Source organism: Mus caroli, chromosome 12, assembly GCF_900094665.2.
Source record: "Mus caroli chromosome 12, CAROLI_EIJ_v1.1, whole genome shotgun sequence".
Lineage (NCBI taxonomy): Eukaryota > Metazoa > Chordata > Mammalia > Rodentia > Muridae > Mus > Mus caroli.
Genome location: NC_034581.1, coordinates 95147152 through 95167288, shown reverse-complemented (window position 1 = coordinate 95167288; position 20137 = coordinate 95147152). Strand labels below are relative to the sequence as shown.

The following is a 20137-nucleotide window of genomic DNA, read 5'->3' as shown; positions in this document are numbered from 1 at the left end:
CACAGGGTCTCGGTGTCACAGCACTTGCCTGCCCTGTGCGAGGCCTGTCTCCACACTGGCACGGGACAACTTTGTCCCTGTCATGAGAACTGATGCAAATGTTTTTCTGAGTTTTGTTCCAAGAGCAACTTGGAACTGTGGTTGCCAGAAAAACTGCTTCTGCTTCAAGTCAAACCTCCTAGAGAATCCTGAGTGCTGTGATCCTCATGTCCCCTACCCACCCCTTTCTCCGCAGGCCTTTAACAAATATAAGAGAGAAGGGTTTTGCCTGCAGAATGTGGATAAGGCCCCTTTGGCTAAGAGGAGGAAAATGAAGAGGACCAGCACCAGCACAGAGACTCGCAGCAGCTCCAGCGAGAGCTCCCGTTCCTCCTCCTCCCAGTCCCACGGCAAGACAACGCCTACCAAGACGCTGCAGCCCAGCAATCCCACCGAAGGCGGTAACCCAGACACCCTCTTCCAGTTCTCAGACTGACCCTTGCACCTCAGCTCCCTCAGCATGTGCCTGAGGTATGTTCCGTGCTTTAAAAGATGTGTCTCGCTGTTCTCATTGGAATCTGCCTCGTGACGAATATTTTTGGGGGAAGCCTATTTGGTTATCCTTGTCCAAAAGCACTGGACAGCGTTACTGTGAATGGAGGACAGGTGAGAGATACTTTTTAGCAGACTAACGTGATGCCAGCTCGAGATTCTTCTTGAAACAGCAAAGGTTTCTGTAACTTTAGTGACTGGTTAGCTAAGTCACAGATTTTCACCCAGGTGTTTTCACCAAGATGTCTGCCAAGAAGACTTGAAGACTTCTGCCATGCCTGGTGGACAAGGAAAATTTTTAAGAGACTTTGCACCTTTTGGGTAGTGATTTACCAGAGAGAAAGGTCTGTTTTCAAAAAAGATGCTATAATGAATTTTATGTGTGGCTTGTTTCTTAAAAGAGAATTTAACTTATTGTTTTTATTTTATGGTCATATATGCTGATAATCTGCTATTATTAATTGTTTTCTAAAAAGTGAAATAAGTATTTAAGAACTTAAGGTCCTATGCTTTGCACCTGGGACCCATCCGAGATGCATGCTAAGCTATGTTTGTTTTTAATTTTACACTGCTCTTTCCTGGCAGTTTGTTTTAATGGTTATTGCAGGAATTAAGGTACATGTCTCTTGGTTTTATGTAATATGGCACTTTATAAAATAGTATGAGTATTGCAGTCTGTCTTAGAAGGTGCACTGTGTCACGCATAGGTACTGTACTTTACCATTCTTCTTCTTATCGACTTAAATTTGTCCTCACATCTCTCTTCTGCTTTCTATGCAGCAAGTAGAAAGGGATGTGTTGTCTGATGACTCATTCGCCACTTATGCACCCATCCGAAGGAAAGTAAAGGGAATTCTATTCAACACTGTGCTTCACATCTGTACACTGTGTTGCCCTACAGCGAGCCAGCTCCTCCTGTAGGCAGAGATTATGTACATAATATTTTAGAACCATAACCTATACTTGTTTTGAAATGTTTCTGTTAAATTTTAAATCCACAGAGCATTTTATAAACTTATGCAGAGCACTTTTATTGCTCAAACGTTCTGAATTCATACAGACAAGTGCTATGCCGTGAAGATATTTCATTGAAAGACTGCTGCATTTTAAAGTACAAACTAATTAATTCCCTATGCAAAAAAAGGAAGTCATAGGATTTGTATGTTTTTTTTTTTCTTTAAAGCCATTACATGGAATGTCAAGACTGAGAAAAATGATCTTCACTATGTTTACAAGAACTGTGCTTAAAAGGATAGTGTCTAACATGTTTATTTGACAGTTGTGTTAATGATAACCTCGTTAGCATTAGTTTGGAATTTGGACACTATACCTATTTATCTCTTTCTTAAGGTAATAGCAGCATTAATCTCAATCTGTGATGAATACTAAAAATAACTGCATTCTGTGTAATGGTAATATATTTATTACTAAGTCAATGTACATATTAATAGTATAGGCAACAAAATGGCAAATATTAAAATATTTTCAAGATATTATATTATCCTGTTCACTTTTTGTTCACAGTAATTACTGGGGATATTTTTTGATACTCTGGCCAAATGGCTATATAATTCTCAATGAGTCAATAAAAATTTTATACTCCTAGCTTTGGGTCATTTCTAGTAATGATAGGAAACTCTGTGAATTACTAATAAAATGTAGCTGTTTCACAAAAATGTGATGCCCTTGGGCAGAGGTTTTTAATAAGAATATGTCCACTTATTTTTACACTGGGTATATCTAGGTTATATTTGGAAATGTATAAGTTAGTTCTTGAAGTTATTCGTAAATGTGTATCCTGTAGGAAATACGAGTTACAAAGTACAAACTAAGGAGACTGTTGCCAACAGAAATTATCCAGAAAAGGGGTTCAATTCCCTCATGATTGATTAGTTCATTGTGAATATTGGAAATTGATGGGTTCTTCATTTCTTCACCTGGTATCTTCTGGAGGATTCGATAGTCACTGAGACAGGCAAAAGGCAGGTAGAGGAAGAAGAGGAAGCTTGCTGTCTGTGAACTGGTCAGACTAATCGAATCTTCTACAGGGAGCTTGGAAAAGATTCGAAACTTCAGCAAGATGCTGTCACTGTCACCGGTATAGAAGTGCTTGAAAGGCAGCACAGAATGATCCCTTGCAGATTCTGTTAGTGGACAGCAAGGTTCCTTTAGAAACCACAGAACCTCTAGTTGCTCACATCAAAATGAAACAATAAAAATGCTGCATACAAAAATACTAAGTGAGGGGCTGGAGAGATGGCAGCAGTTAAGAACAGGCACTTTTCTTGGCAGAGAAAGATGTGAGTTCCGTTCCCAGCATCCATGTCACCCAGCTCTCAACAAGCCTGGAGTTGCAGCTGCAGAGCATCCCATGCGTCTTCCTGTGCACAGAAATATTAAGTGAAATGACTTTTGATTTGAGGAGTAAAATAGAAGTAGGTGAGAGAAAAATCAATCTCTGCTTTAAGTTCCTTTTTTTAACAATGGTTTTGGCTGTAGAGTCAAATTATCCTACCAGTCTTTATTGATTACATTGTATGTAATTTATGCCACTGTATATCCCGAGTCACACATGGTGTAATTGTGTATGTCTAATACATTGAAAGGCAAGGATATGAGAGGGGAACAAAACTAAAGTAGAGGGCTTTCTTGTAATAACTATGCCAGATCCTGCTGCTGAATGAACTAATTTAGCTCTCTTGAAATCCATCGGTTCTTCCAAACCGCTATAAAAACCATTTAACTATTGGAATGAAGTGAATTTCAACACGATTATCTGTCTTGAAGTTGCAGGCTCATGTGTGCATGAAAACTGCCTTTTTCTTTTGAGATTAACTGCTAATTAAGTAATTATGCAAATGGCTGTATTTTAAATGCGAGGTGGTTATTTTGAAGAATTCTACTAGGGTAACAATGAGTGATTTGTTTGTTTGTTTTTTAATAAAGAAAATCCTTTATCTAAATATGAACTCAAGTATTTTATAAAAGCATATAATTTATTGTCTACTTGTTCACTGTTCTTCTATTTCTTTTCTTTTTCTGATTTTTCAAGACAGGGTTTCTCTGTGTGTAGCCCTGGCTGGCCTGGAACTCAGAGGTCTGCCTGCCTCTGCCTCCTGAGTGCTGGAGTTACAGCGTGCCACCCCATTTAGCCACTTTTCTTCTATTTCAGACTTCTACTTTTGTTAGATTTATTAAGAATAAGCTGCCTTAAAATGTTGGAAGTTTCACATTATTGGCTCTTAGAGCTTCTGATTACTTTCAGGTGTTTTCCCAGAGATCAGCAACAAGCATCATTTAGGGTGCTGGCAACATCTCTAATAGTCTTTGGTCTTCTAAGTTAAATTCTTAACATGTTCCTTACATTCTGTCAGAATAATTGTCTCTCTCTCTCTCTCTCTCTCTCTCTTTTTTTTTTTTTTTTTTTTACTGGGCTATTTTGAACCTCTTTTAAGCCCACCAAATAGCTCTTAATTTTTTTCCATTTTTTTGTTAGGTATTTAGCTCATTTACATTTCCAATGCTATACCAGAAGTCCCCCATACCCCACCCCACTCCCCTACCCACCCACTCCCCCTTTTTGGCCCTGGCGTTCCCCTGTACTGGGGCATATAAAGTTGGCAAGTCCAATGGGCCTCTCTTTCCAGTGATGGCCTATTAGGCCATCTTTTGATACATATGCAGCTAGAGTCAAGAGCTCCGGGGTACTGGTTAGTTCATATTGTTGTTCCACCTATAGGGTTGCAGTTCCCTTTAGTTCCTTGGGTGCTTTCTCTAGCTTCTCCATTGGGGGCCCTGTGATCCATTCAATAGCTGACTGTGAGCATCCACTTCTGTGTTTGCTAGGCCCTGGCATAGTCTCACAAGAGACAGCTATATCTGGGTCCTTTCAGCAAAATCTTGCTAGTGTATGCAATGGTGTCAGCGTTTGGAAGCTGATCATGGGATGGATCTCTGGATATAGCAATCACTAGATGGTCCATCCTTTCGTCACACTTCCAAATTTTGTCTCTGTAACTCCTTCCATGTCTCTTAGAAGAATTATTTTAATGAAATATCTTTAATCTAAACTGCTGGCCTCTCAAATGTCTTCTTAAATCCAAACATCCCAATTTTCACTCTTTAATTATACTATGTGAATGCCTACTGCCACATCATAGCAAGCGCTTGTGAAATACAAGTCACTGTTTGGGTTTCACTTGTGATGGTTTGGTTGGTTGGTTTGATTTGGTTTGGTTTGGTTTGGTTTGGTTTGGTTTGGTTTGGTTTGGTTTGAGACATAACCCTGGCTGTCCTGGAACTCACTATGTTGACTAAGCTTCCCTCAAATGCACAGAAATTCACCCCTATTGGTAGGATTAAAGTCAGTGCACTGTCATGCCTGGCCCCTGTTAATTACTTTAAAATTCAAGGATGGGGGAACCCAGAAGACCCACAGAAGAAGAGGAAGTATGCCTCAGATGTTATAGGTATTGTATATCCTGCGTGAAGAAAACAACTACTGCAGCAATGCAAGCTTTATCTCCGTCTTGTTAGGTAACTGCACTCTCAATTGTGCCATGCTTTGGAAAGAATGTTTTCTTTAAGAATAGTTATTTATTTGGTGAGCATGGTGTCACACGTCTGTAATTGCAGCACTTAAGAGGCTGAGATGGGGTTAGGAGATCCAGGCCTGCTTCCCCTGCTTAGTGATTTCTGTGAGGGAAAAGAGATGGTGGCATAGAGTATTTGATGAGCCTCGCTTCCATCATTGTCATTGTCACTTGCTTTGGAGCTTCCTCTGTACTCTGCTGAGCTTTCTTTACGCATCCAGTTCTATACCCTGTTTAATCATAGACACTAGCTCATTTCACCCCGAGGGATTCTTCCCTCCCTCTGGCTTCCTGTACATCCTAACTGGTGAATTTGGGAAGTAAGCAGGTGCCATGTTCCTTCTCTCCCTAATGCTGAGCTGAAAAGGAGCCCCCAGGATGGGTGCTGTGGATTGATAACCAACCATCCCTTTGTCATTTCTAACCATGGGGAAAGGTTAACACTTTGTATTAGGAGACTTATAATAGAAGACAGGATTCAGCAGGCTTCATTTCTGTCATGCACCTGCTGGGATAGGAGGAAGGCTTGTAGTATTTTCTTAGCGCTACTTGGCTGAGTGTAAGATTTTGAGTTCTTGAGTAAGATTTGTATTTCCGGCAGCATCTGCTCGTCAGATCATAGGATCCTGGGGCCCTGCCTCTCACTGTGCCGTTTACTTCAGCCTCTTGGGTTGCATGACACTTTGCAACTCAGGTGTTTATAAAAATTCCTCTATTTTGAAAATCCAGTTTTATTCTTGTCCCTTTGTACATTAAGAAGGTTTTTAAATCTTTGCTTTGAAATCCTATGTTTTTTTAAAAAAAAAAAATGTAAGCACATTTTGAAAAAAAAAATGTGGCTTGATTTCTCTGACATTTCTTCTTATAGACAGATTTGGAAATTATCATTTATGTAGTTTGCTCTGCTTTAAAACCCAGTGAGATTAAAGTACCCGACATTTTGCCTCCAGTGATCGTTTTCAGTTTATGAGGGTGGTTGTATAGACATGAGCCCCTCCTGCAGGAATGATTATGTGACAGCTGTCCTCACTAAATACCCACGACTGTGGTGAGCATTTGCTTATTCTTCACAGTTTCCCTTAGGTGCTCTACTCCTGTCGTCCTGCTGGCTGAGACTACGAGCACGGGTGAAAGGACCGCTTAGTACATAATAATGCTCATAGTCTCTTGGTGAGAGAGAAGGACAGCAGATGCTGTGGACTTAGAACCTGAATCCTTAAGTACCAAGGTGTGGGGAAGCAGCTCTAGAAACCTCACTGGCACGACTTGGTTGAGAGGAAACCACATGCACACACAGAGGAGGAGTTCCTGAGGTTGGCGCTCCGGGTGCAGCTGGCATAGTTCTCTCAGAGGTGGCACACACCCGCCGGTGTGGGGCAGAAAACTTGGTGAGAATAATTGAAGCCGAGATCAGTGATAAAACTGTTCTTTCACAGCTTTTGACAAGTTAAGAATCCATCTCACCAAAAGATAAAGGAGAAAGGGAAAAGAGTGACTTTCCTCAGGTTCTGTGTGGATAATTGGGAGCCAGAGCCCAGTTGCCTTAGATCAGATGAACCCCCTTCCTCTCCATGACACTGGCTTGCTTGACTACACTGGAGTTATGTTGTTCCCACATTTGGTATGTGTCCTTTCTCTTGTATCACTTTTCCATTTTCAAGTTAATAAGTCTGTGTACAGTGAGGAGCCCTACCTGACCTCAGTGAGAAGGGGATTTTTTTTGTATGTGTGTGGAAAAGTGACCCTTAATGGAAGCATGCTGGAACTGTTCATAGCTGATGTGATCACTGACTGTTGGTGTTAAGTCCGCCATATTAACGTTCGTTTTCCATGTGTCCCACTTCCTCCTTGACTCATATTTGCCTTACACCCTCTTCTTTTAAACACAAGGTTTTGCATTATGTATTTTTAAAGCCTATATTTTATTGATGTTTGATTGTCTCCTTTTTGCTATCCATTCTGTCTCACTCTTCTGTATTTCCACCTGAGATTATCTTTTCTGTCTGGAGCATTCTTTTTGAAACGGAGTCAGGTGGGGTTGTAGAGACAGCTCCGTGGTTAAAAGTACACAGGGTTCTTGCCCAGGACTGTAGTTTTTATATTAGGCAGCTCACAGGCACCATAACTCTAGCTCCAGGGGGACCCAGTGCCTCTGGCCCCCTGCTGCGTACACTTAGGTGGACCCATACACAGACATGTAATTAAACGTGAAAACAAATCTAAGATGAGTTTAAAGATAGATGAGTTCACATCATGCAAAAATCAGCACTTTTGACAGAAGACAGCTATGACATCACTACCTTGTATCCTCTTACAGAATTACTGTCATATGTGGTCTGTCCTTGACTTTAAAAACTTCATTATATGACACAGTGCTTCTTTTAATGCCAGACTTGCCTTCAGTGGGTTCTCTTGGTTTTTGTTTTTCTAAATATTTTGCTTTTATTTTTCCTAACACCTTTGTTGGAATACAATGTATTAACAGCACGAATCAAACACTAAAAATGCACAGTTCAGTGTTGCCTTTATTTTTGAAGTGTACTGCTGAATATGCAGTCCTAGGTTTGCCACTTTTAAAATACTGTTACATTCCTTAAAATCTGTGGCAAACTCAGTTCTAAGTCTTATTTCGAAGAGAAAGTATCTTTTCTCTAGCTAGATGGGAGGGAGAAAGTTGAAACAAGTTACAAATTATCTCCCCATTTTTTCCATCCTCTTTCCCTGTGGTTAAACCTATTTTTACCAACCTGTCTTCTAGTTCACTGGGTCTCTCTTCTCCTATGTCTATTGAACTTGAAATTTAATTTTCTATATTATGTCAAGGTCTAAAATACTCATTGATTCTTCCATATACCCAAGTCCCTAGGGAATTCCCATTCTTCCTTTTTTATATTCTTGAACATATTAATTAAAATTATCTCAGCTCTCAAAAAAGAAAAAAATCAGATTGAATTACCTCATATTGGTTGTTTCTGTTATCCACATTTTCTCTTAGGTTTCAGTCGTTTCCTCTTGTTTTTTGGTTTGCCTTGTGAGCTGATCAAGCATCTTACATTGTGGTTTTAAGATCACAGAAGCTCTGGGTTATGTGGTCTCTATGAGGGCTACGTTTTCTTCTGGCTGTTACATGAAATGTAGACAGAGCATCATGACTGCATCAGGGATTGGTGTTTGGGTGAATTGGGGCTTACATACTAAACTTAGCTGTTACTCCTAGCAATTGGCTGCTATGGGTTTCAATTGGCCCAACTGAAAATCTGGGGTATTTATCGGGGCCACTTTACCATAATGATCCTGAATTCGCACATTTGTCTGCTCAGCACCAAGAGCTGCCAAGACTTCTGGCCAATTCTTTCAGCTTCCAGTTAGCTTAGGCCTCCATGTGTACACATACACACACACCACACCACACCACACATACACTACACATACTACACACACACATATAAACCACATATATACCACACACACACACACACACACCACTGTTTTAAAACAAGGGAAAAAAAGTAATGAAACCCATAGGAACAAATTTATGGAGAGCAAAGGAATCTCTGGAAGGAATTCATTTTTTGTGTGTGTGTGTGTGAGACAAGAGGCCTGATCATCAGTTCTCTGAGGTTTCTTATTTTAACTTCAGTTTTTGAAAAACATTTCACAGGTGACTAAGCCCTCATTAAATGTATCAAGATGCTTAAAAGTGGTTTGGTGTTCTTAAGTCAGTCTTCCAGAAGAGCTTAAATGTCAGCGTTATCAAGAAAAAAAATGCATGCTGGGTACCTACCACTATTAAACACTTCAGTCACCTGAAGTGTTTCAAAAACTGCATCCACTCTGGAGTGTCTGCACGTTTAATCTCAGCACCTGGGAGGTGGGGGCAGGAGGATCATGAGACCAGTTTCCTCATGTAGGGGCTGGAGAGATAGCTAAGCAGTTCAGAGCACTTGCTCTTACAGAGGAGCCAATTCTTAGAATCTCCATAGCAGCTCACAACCATCTGTAGAACCTAGTACCAGGGAGTCCAACCCTCTCTGACTTCTGAGGGTACCTGGCACACACATGATGCATAGACATATATGTTATCAAAATACTCATAAGCATAAAATAAATAAATCTTATTATTAGGAATGCTAAAGAATGATTTTCTCATCCACTTAAGTGAGTTTGAGACCAGCTTGGGTTAAATGAGACCCCGTTGAAAGAAAAGGAAAGAAGGGTGGGGGGAGGAAAAATCTAAAGAAGAATTATCTTTCTTCTCCAAACACAGAGTCAAAAGGTAAATGTTGTATTGCTGGGGCTTGAACTCTGGGCCTTTGTGCACGCCAGGTAAGGAAGGATTCTACCACTGGGCTACACAGCCACCTAATGGTTTGTACTACTAATTATAGTAGTGGTTTCGTTTTCACGTGGTAAAAACCAGTCAAAAAAAGTAGAATTTCATTATATGTGGTAGTTCTAAAAACTCTTAAGAAGCATTTCAAGGGCTGAGCAGTAGCCCTGAGCACCCAGGCTTGGTGTTTGGAAAGGTGGCTCTCTCTCTAAGCACAAATGCCCGCACACTGCGTAATGCCATTTAGAGTAAAGATGCAGAATGACTAGAACCACAGATGTTGGAAGGTCTGTGATTGCCACGGACCGCTGGGAGTGGGAAATGGAGGTGACCACTTAGACTGTTGAATGAGGTAACAGGGCATGGGGTGATGAGGTGGTCTGGAACTAGGTAGCTGTAATAGTTTACGGTGTTGTGCATACTCTAAAACATCTGAGTGGCACATTTGAAATGATTGCTGTGGGGGGAGATGTGCTGTCCAGAGTGGCCTCTTAACACCTGAGCCGGGGAGAGCCTTCCCCTGCCACTTCCCAAATAACTGGAAACTGGAGGAGTCTGACCTTCATTTTAATTTTTAAAACTGCAAAATAACAATAAAACCTCTAGAAAAAATAGTCACTTGAGAAATGGCCCAAACAAGAACACCTGACTGAAGAGTGTCAACCAGCCCTCATTAACATGATAGATATTACCTTTGGGGACAAAATAGTCTCTTATAGATGACACCAGTATTCTAGCTGGAGGGAAGGGGGCCATGTTTTCCCAGTGCCTAACAGACCAGAGTGCTGTCTGTGTGTTGCTGTTGACCACATCGAGCTTCCTGCTCTCGTGGTTAATCCGGAGAGCTAGTTGCCCTAATGAGAGCACTGGATTCCCCTTTCAGCTCTTTCCCTGTTTGGTGTGGGCTTCCTGGACTCTAGATCCTGTGTTTACTGACGCTCTCAAAGGCACGTTCAGCTGCACCGGCTAATTGAACGGTTACATACTCAGTACAAAGCCATTTGAAGCATTGACCTTTCAAGCAATCAAAATACTTTTAAAAGTTGCAGAAATATCTTTCATATCTCTCATAACTCCAACATTTACCAATTTTTAAAAACAGTGCTCGAGGTGAAGACACAAACCCGGGTCTTTTTGATTGAGACCAGATCCACACCTCCAGCCCCCAAAGGCCTTTAGCTTGGTTAATTTATATTCGTAACACCTAAAAAAGTTTATCAGTGTAACACTGAACTCAAAGATCTTTTTATCCCCTGACTGAGACGTCACATGATATAACATTAGTTTCTGGAGGAGGCAAAGATGAACTGTTTTGGAGAGAACAAAATAGGTTTTAAATTTTTCAGAGTGCTTTTATTAGCAAATATAAATAGATTTTTTTTCAAACTGCAGATTGTTTTTTTCATAAGATATTAATGTGAATATATTACCATATAATAAAATTAGAACTAAATTTTTGAGTGGCAAACTTTTTAAAAATTATTTGTACTGATAATTATTGAAATGTTTTCTTTAATATATTTGGAATAAAATACACCCACATGTAAGAACATGAATAAGTATCATATTGCATCATAGTCTAGTTCTTTATCTTTTTAAAAGCTAGAATAGGCTGGGAGATAAAGACTTATTTATACTAAGTCAGCTTATGACTTCATCTGACACAGTTTGAATAGTCTACTGTCAGAATGTTCTAGAACACTGCCAGGGCTTTTATTTCTGAGTCTGACATTAGCCTCTTTTGCTTATTTTTTGTATGTTTTCTTTTTTATTTTGATTCTGATTTTTTGTTTTGGTTTTGAGACAGCCTCTTGTGTAGCCCAAGCCGGTCTCAGACTCAGTATGCAGTCACAGATGACCTTGAATTTCTGATCCTCCTGCCTCCACCCCTCAAGTGCTGGGATTACAGGCATTTGTCACCAGAGCCAGCTTTGAAGTTTGCTTCCTAAAGTTAGAATAGTCAAATTCTTAAGAAAAATCCGTAGAATGTTTTCTAAAGATGAATACTGTGATGGTTTGTATATATTTGGCCTAGGGAGTGGCACTATTAGGAGGTGTAGCCTTGTTGGAGTAGGTGTGTCATGTGGGTGTGGGCTTTAAGACCCTCATCCTAGTTGCCTGGAAGTCAGTATTCTGCTAGCAGCCTTCAGGTGAAGCTGTAGAACACTCAGCTCCTCCTGCACCATGCCTGCCTGGATGCTGCCATGCTCCTGCCTTGATGATAATGGACTGAACCTCTGAGCCTGTAAGCCAGCCTCAATTAAATGTTGTCCTTTATAAGACTTGCCTTGGCCATGGTGTCTGTTCACAGCAGTAAAACCCTAACTAAGGCAAATATATTCTGTGAATATTTTGCATTTTTGAGAATTCTATTTAGAATTTTAATTTGAGCAGCAAATATGTTATGAAGCTTAAAACTATAAACATCGGTGGCTGTGTTCGATGATATGCAGTCTTTCTTAGATAGGTCTTTTAGAAGTTGCCTCTGTGTTTGGTTTGTGGCTATTTTCAAAGTTAGAGTACAATGTCTATAATAGAAAGTTGTATTTTAAATTTGATAGCATATTTGGAAATTGTTAAAATTGCACATGCAGTATGAAATTCATGCTTCCAATAAGGTTTCTTGCACTGTAATTATTTAAAATTTAGTTACATTAATGCTTTATCTTTAAAATATTTTGAGTTGAATAAGTAATTGATCAGCATTATGAAGTGCACAGATGTATATATATATATATATATATATATATATATATACACACACACACACACACACACACACATTTGGCTAACAACATAGAACTGACCATCTGCCCTGCCAGGGACCCCCTCCTGTACTGAAGTGCTGTCTGCTGAAAATGATGGGTGAGCCTCAAAGTTATGAGAAATTCATGTTAGGTTCTTTTTCACGAAAGGTACAGATTCAAATGGTTCACTTGCAGTACACACTTGGAGTTCCTAAAGCCCTGGTGAACTGTAGCGAGAAATAATGTCTGGGTGTATTTACACTTAGCATCAAAGGCAGAATTTGAATACGGTGGTGAGACCACATCATGAAACTTGCGGTATATGAAACACAACACACATGGAGGCAGTACTTTGGTTTGAGTTTTGCTTTCTCACGCAGACGTAAGGAATTACTGAGTTGATTGATTTTATCGAGACACCATAAATGTGTTGCTTGCTTGCTTGCTTGCTTGCTTGCTTGCTTGCTTGCTTGCTTGCTTGCTTGCTTGCTTGCTTGCTAGCTATATAGTTGATGGGAAATTTTTGTTGGGTTATTCTCCCTGCTAGGTTTTAGGGTTTGATTTATTTTGTCCATGACAGAAGATAAATTAAAATGGCATCGCAAATTCCTTTTCTTCTAAGAGAGCTCACTCACTCCGTGGTTGACTGACAGCCAGCCTTGCTGTCCAGGTCTTTGATGACTTCCATCCTTAATAACTGCTGTACACACTTCATAACCTTTTCCCCACCCCCGAGCAGAGGCTTCCTGAAACACTTTGACTTCAGAGTAAGTGTTTTTAGCATGGAGGAAATAAAGTTTCAGGTGTGCTTCTTGGTGGCAAAGGAAATGTGCCTTCTTGTGTTGTAGTGGTAAATGTGATCTGTCCCAACAGCATTTGGCTGTCCTTCAGTGAAATTTAGAACTTTGGAAGACTTTCTTCTTGATAGGCTCCTCGTAAAGAGATTAATGAGTAAATACTTGCTCCCTGCACCCTCTAGATTTTGAAAATCAGTGGTTCGATTTGAAGACTCTTTCAAGATAAATTTCCCACGTTTAAAGAAAAGGGCAGTTTTGTGAAATCAAATCAGGAAGGCAATTTTGTACTGACATACGTGGTGACTGAGTGAATCATTCAGCCATCTTATGCCTCCATTTCTTCATCTGCACAATGTAGATATTTGTATCTGACCATCCTCCTTTAGGACCAGTTCAGGAAGAAATATGTCACGAAAGTTCATTAACCCTCAAAGTTGGGCAGAACAAAGAGCCGGATTTTAAAGTGCAGACCCTGTTAACTAGCACGTCAACTTTAGAAGCAGGAATCGTGAGTAGAAGAGCAGAGTCTGAGGCTTTTGCAGGTGTAAAGTAGACCAACCTTTAGTATTTGCTGTTGCTGAATACATTAGTAAAGAGTTGTAGTGTGCATTGTAGGTCTGAGTATGGGTTTAAAATATATCATCTCACTTGGGTAATGTGTAGAATGTCTTGTCATTTGAGTTGGCTGTACACCAAGGCAGTTTCCTACCAGAAGCCCGGTTCCTTCCTGGTGATGTCACTGAGAAGCACCCATGTGATCTCTTCCTAAGGACCTTTGGAGAAGGTTGAGCTGACCCCATCTTCTGATAGACTCCTTTTGTTCCAGAGCATCCCAAAATGTGGAGGCAGTCGTGTTAGTTTAAAAGCTGCAAACACTCTCGCCTTCCTACAGGCTGAGCTGTGCAGGATTTTCCAGGCTTTTTCCACGACTTCCTTCTCTAATTGTTTTTTTTTTTTCTTAATTTCCTTAATAATTTGAAAGTAATTTGTATTTCTTTCTCCCTTTCATTTCTTCTTTTCTTTTTCTTTGGGGGTGGTTTTTTATTTCTGGGTTTTGGTTTTTCAAGACAGAGTTTCTTTGTGTATTCCTGTCTCTTCTGGAACTCACTCTGTAGACCAGGCTGGCCTCAAACTCACAGAGATCTGCCTTCCTCCACCTCCCAAGAGGTGGAATTAAAGGTGTGCACCATCACTGCCTGACTAATAATTTCTCTTTTTTACTTTTCTCTCATGTAACATTTATAGTGTCTGGGAAGGAGGTGGGAGAATGTCTTTCTTTTTCTTTCTTCTTGTTCTTCTTGTCCTCCTCCTCCTCCTCCTTCTTCTCTTCTTTTTTTAAATACTCTACATTTATGCTTGATTTGTGTCCTGCTAGGGCAACAAGATTGTTGTAGAGGAAGTAAGGCTAGGACCTGAATGTGGGGGCACTGGTGAGGTCCCAGAGAAAGGAATTGAGTTTGTTAGTGCCTGTAGGGACACAGAGGACCAGACCCCTTCCAGAGTCAGACCGTAGCATTAAAATATTCTCAGCCAGTGTTCCACCTAAGGTTGTTAAGGAGACTCCATTTCTAATATATGCCAGACCACGAGACTCCATGTTGATCCTACAGCTTGGACTTGGGATTCACTCTTTGTTCATTTGGGGGAAATGTTAGAACCTTGGTTTTGCTTACTGCCCCCAAATTGGCATCAGTAAGTAAATCATTTTACTTTGGGTCTTTTACACACACACACACACACACACACACACACACACATACACACATCTATTCCTTCCTTCTCCCACCTAAGGTACGCAATGTTTCACCTGAGCCCCGGTCAGGGCACCATGTTACTTACTATGCCATACGAAGCCATTAGCATAAGTATCTGTCTTCCCACCATAAGCCATTTTAACCGGTTTCTGGACAGTCTCATCTGCCTCCAGCCGTCTGTGGAGGTGAGGCAGGCGGGCAGAAGCTTTTGCAGGCAGAATGGGTAGATTTACAAAGTGCAGGGCCCGTACTTGTCAGTAGCCCTTCAGCCGTGTGAGTGCAGGCTCATCTCATGCCAGAACTGTCTAGTGTTGGGGGTGTCCGGTCATGATTCCCCAAACAGGCACAGAGCACCTGTGCCTGCAGGCTCTCTTGGCAGACCGAGCCTCTTCCTCACCTCGCCTGTGGGCAGAATTGCTTACATTATTTTCCTTTCGCTGATCTTTGTCATCTCCTGCCTGGTATGCTGAGGTCCTTTGCCTGCACATCTTTCTCTCCCCTCTTCTCTCACCCTTCCCTCACTTTGCTTTACAAAGCAAGGGAAGTACCCTGACCCTGTGTACAGGAATCCGTGAGGGGAATAAGTGAGACTTGCCTTGGGAGTCTAGTATTTCTTCTTACCTCAGCAGAAGAATCAGTTTGGAGTACCAATTAGAACAGGTCTTTGAGTCTTTGAAAGCTAGGCTAGGGGCCAACCTTTGACAGTCAAGGGCATGACCATTTGGGAGGCAAAATGAGGGGAATTTGACTGCACTTATCCCAGGGCCGGTGTTGGACTTCAGGGACACGGGGGTTTGGGGGCCGGGGGAGGTGAATCTGAGATTTGGAAAAATGGGAGCTGGTTTAGGGATCCCTGGCCTTCAATGAGGCCAAGACCAAGAGGTTCTCAGACTCTAGGACATCCATGTTCTGCAGGGAGTCACAGAAGAGCTGAGAATGAAGGAAGATGGAATATTGTAACTTGTTTAAGATCCCACAGCCCTGATCTGGGACTGAGAACAAAGCAGAACAGCCCCCAGGCATGCCAGGGCAGGGCTGTTGTTAAGGCATTCCTAAGAACATCTTGGCCGTAAAGATGAAACGGTATTCAAGGACAAATGGGACTATATTATCTAAGCTAACACCATCTGGCCGGAATCTCCCCTCAATCTGTAGACAGGCAGGGTCATCTTATCTAGTCCACGCCATTTAGGCAGGCAGGGTCATCTTATCTAGTCCACGCCATTTGGCCGGAACCTCCCCTCTGTCTATTGCCCCTTGGCGCCAGGTAAAAGTCATACATCAACTGGTTTCTATGTGAACAAAGATAAGCCCAAGCCCACCGGAACAAAGCTCTGATGCCCCTTTTGCTGATATGTAATCTTTCTGTTAATGAATCAACCCCATGCCTTTGTCAAAATTCTTTGTATTCCTAACCCTTTGCTTCTTTAAAAACCCCTAACTCCTGAGCCTTGGGGTCGATTCCCCTGCCTCCTGTGTGAGGTATCGACCCAGAGCTCTGCTAATAAAGCCTCGTGCGTCTTGCAACAAGAGAGATTCTTGTGTTCGTGGGTGCTTCCCGTCCCTGGACTAGAGTGGGGTCCCTATATTTGGGGTCCTACAAGAATAGAATGGGGGGACCCACAGGCTGAGAATAGCCTGGGGCCAGGGGAAAGGGGAGCACTGGCTTGTCTCAGTGGTGATTGTTCTTAGATTTAGCTGCAGCTCTGTGGGCGAAGGCCTTGTCCATGTTTCCCATGGCGGTGATAGATGAAAGAAACAGTCTGTATTTATGTATTTAATATCATTCACTGGCTGTTCTTCATGGAAAATAGGTTCATACCTCCTCCTCAGGGTCTGACCCAAGATTAAATACCTTTTTCAAGGAGGGAAGTCTGGGAAGGGAAGCTTATTGGATAAGCCCTCAGGGCCTCTAGGTACCTCATTAGCATAGAGAACTCTGTTCTGGGCTTACATGACCAGAGGTCAGGTTTCCTTATGTGGGGACTGTGGCATCTGTTCCAGGCCAGGAATCTGGCAGGGAGCAGAGAGTTGCCCAAGTCTCAGGTGTGTGCCTACCGAGTCTCCAGGTCTCAACCCGCTCTCTCCACCGAGCTTCCTGGCATGGTTTTACCATCCCACAGGTATCCTTGGAAGAAATAAGAACATAATCTTTGTTGGTTGGTTGGTTGGTTGGCTTTTTGAGACAGTGTTTCTCTCCATTTTCTCCGTTGCCCTGGCTGTCCTGGACTCACTTTTTAAACCACACTGACCTTGGACTTAGAGAGATGTTCCTGCCTCTGCCTCCCTAAAGAAACTCATTCTTGCCATGCAAAAAAAGAGTTATTCTCATGTCAGGGGTCAACTTTACTTTGTAAATCTATGCCTCTTCCATTTTTTTTTATTAGCCTTTTTGTTGTTGTTGTTACTGTTGTTGTTGTTGTTAACACCACCTGCATTTAGTAAATGCAGTTTTTCTTAACATGCTTTCCTGAATTTTGTATTTATATTCTTCATGGCAGATTTTTAAAAAATTGATTGATTCTAGCAGGGCTAGAATCTCCATGCATTAATTTATGATGATCATTTCCTTCTCGGATCATTTAAGAGGGCTGAGTAGAATATGTCCCTTTTGTTGCTTTAAATACTCACAGTTGTCTTAGTGTGTTTGAAGCTTTCCTGTATTGGTAGTTGTGATTGCTTTTGATTAAAGGTGAGCTGTCTGGAGCTATTTGTACTCTAAACTACTCCTGTAGAACCCTCACGATCCAGTCGCTAATGTCTCCTTAGTTGTTACAGCAGGCGTGTCCTTTATCCTCGCAGGGTCTAGGAGTGAGTTTTCCCCTGGTTCAGGCAGGTCTGCTAAGAAAAGGCCACATGAATAAAAAAGCCAGATGCATTGGTGATGTGTGCTGTGTGCTTGTTTGGGGCGTTGGTGGGAACGGGTTTTGTTTTGAACAAAACAGTAGGGGCTTCCTTTTTACCTGCTTTGGTCTAAAGATGCATTTGTTCAAGCTATAAAAAAAACAATAAAGCTTAATAAAGGGTACGTATCTGCTCTGGCCTGAGCTTGTGGGGATTTTCTTTGGGTAGATGGGGTTTATGGTTTGAGCAGTTTGGCTTCTCCTTAATTAGGGTGACTATAAAAGGACAGGGTGCATAGCAGTACTTTTCTGTCTTGTAAGGCTTCAGTCACTATGTGTTTGTGGAGAATGGATAGTAGTTTCAGAACCACACTGACCCTCTGCTCTGGATGTACTTTCAAAGGCCTCTACCCATCCGTCCGTCCATCCATCCGTCTGTCTGTACATCCATCCATCCATCCATCTCTTGTTCCCTTCTGCCCATATTGTGCAGCCGCCGGGTGTAGAAAGAAGATGTCCAATCAGATTACTAAGGGGCAGCAGCTACCTGGGCCTTCGTCAGCCCTTCTCAGAAGCTGGTTCCCTGGGCCCTTAGCTTCTTCCCCACCCAGGATTCCTCAAACCACTCTCTGCTCTGCTCCAGCAGCCACCTATTCTTCACTTTTGTGGTCTGAAGGCTCGCCACCTTCATCCCTCGAGGCCAGCTTCTCTCAGTCATCAAAAGATACAAGACAGCTTAGCTAGATGATTTGGGAGGCAGCAGGAGTCGGTGGAAAGAGGCAGACTCCGGGCCAGATTAATCATCTGCTGCCTTAGCACAAATAGCACCCAACCTCGGAGACTAAATAAGCACTTATTATTTTGAAATTCCTCCATGAGTTGCTTAGCTGGATTGATACTGGCTCAGAGTCTCTCAGGCTGCAGTTAGGACGGAGATATTGGCCAGGAAGAGTTAGCCCTCCTCCACTGTGGCAAGGTCAGTGCAGTTTTTTATGTTTCCATTGAGGCTACAGGGAGTTCTCTTCTGCTTCAAAGACACAATGGGGTTCTTTCATTTGCTGAGGAAGCAGCTTAGCATCACAGTCATGACTTCCTGCCATTGTCTTTTTCTGGGTTTGTTTCTTCAGCTATTACAGGGCTGGAAGGATGGCTCTCTGCCTAATAGTGCTCACTGCTCTTGCTAGGACCTGCGTTCATTTCTCTGCAGCAACATGGGACAGCTCAAACTGCCTGTGACTCCAGTTCTGTGAGATCCAACACCTACTTCTGGACTCAGGACATCTGTAATTACACATGTACAGATGCATACACACACACATTTATATATACATGCATCTATGTATATGTATATATATGTGTGTGTATGTGTATGTATACATATATTTATTACCATTATTATTTATTATTATAAAATAAATCATTTAAAGGAATTATCCCTATCTCCCAGGTTCCTGAGTCCTTGCTTTTAAGCTTCGCTTTCTCTCACTGGAACCTGCACTCTATTTCTCTAATGAAAGAAACAACTTTTACCACAAAGTATATCTCGTTGATAGGGGCCACTTCAACAGTATGGTGAGCTCTTACACAACTTGAAGGATGGGAGCCTGGAGGCAGCTCAGGGTCACGTATAGGGTCACCACAATGATTCTTCAGCAGATACCACCACCCTGATCAAGTCTTAGATCTGGCTACCAACTCCCAAACAGCCCCCATTTTTTTTATTTTGTGCTTTAATTTTGGCCAGCTCAGTTGTGTGTGCCTCCAGCTGATATGAACCAGTTCTGACGTCTTAAGAGGCAGCCCCAAGGATCAACAACTAATTCAAACAGGTGCTTAGCTATTTATATGACCAAGAAGTTGTAATCCTCGGGGTTAAATCTAGTGGTGCTGCCAGCTATGGACTAAACTGCTACACAGAGGTGTGGAACAAAACTGGCTAACCTCAGACCATCCAGTCACCAGTGGAGGGGTAGCTCTGGCCTATAGCTACCATCAGCAAATGTCAGCTCTGTAGAATGATATAGATCACAAAGGAAACAGATGGTTTCTAAGTTGTCTACATTCAGAGCAGTTTTTCATCTATTCTCTGTACACACACACAACCTTAGGCCCAGCATTTCTCTGCCTGGGCTGTGTTTTAACACTTCTGTCAACAAGCTTAAATGCTGGTCATCTTCTCTGATCTCTTCCAACTCTGATGCGACAGTGGCTGTGGGTGTAGCCTCAGACACCTTGGCACATCAGTGGCCACCTCGCCTGTTCTCTAAGTGGGGGAGATATTAGGAGGAAGCATGATACTTTGGGGTAAAGCTATTTTTAGCAACTATTAACATTGTTATTGCTTGCCTGGAATGACTTCATCATTTATTGCTATAAAAAGTGCAAAAGACCTATAACTGCTGTGCTAATATGGTGGGGTTCTTAGCCTGGGGTGGAGGGCACGTGTAGTGAAGGGTAAGGTGGGATTCAGCTAGAATGGGACCCTGGAATTCTGGTCACATAGGAGATGACCTTGCCAAGAGCTTCTCTGGTCCCTGCCTTCT

General features: G+C 41.9%; 1 protein-coding gene across 3 annotated transcripts in view; it reads left to right on the top strand.

The window, feature by feature from the left end:
• Rps6ka5 (ribosomal protein S6 kinase A5) overlaps window positions 1-3494 on the top strand; it is a 178699-nt gene extending 175205 nt beyond the window's left edge. For 2 of the 3 annotated variants that reach the window (XM_029484482.1, XM_029484481.1), the window contains one exon: window positions 236-1745. In XM_029484482.1, the coding sequence (XP_029340342.1) occupies window positions 236-475 (240 nt within the window). In that variant the 3' untranslated portion in view covers window positions 476-1745. Of the gene's footprint in view, window positions 1-235 lie in introns of all 3 variants that reach the window. The other variant, XM_021178733.1, reaches the window with a different exon arrangement.
• Window positions 3495-20137: the final 16643 nt, after the last annotated feature.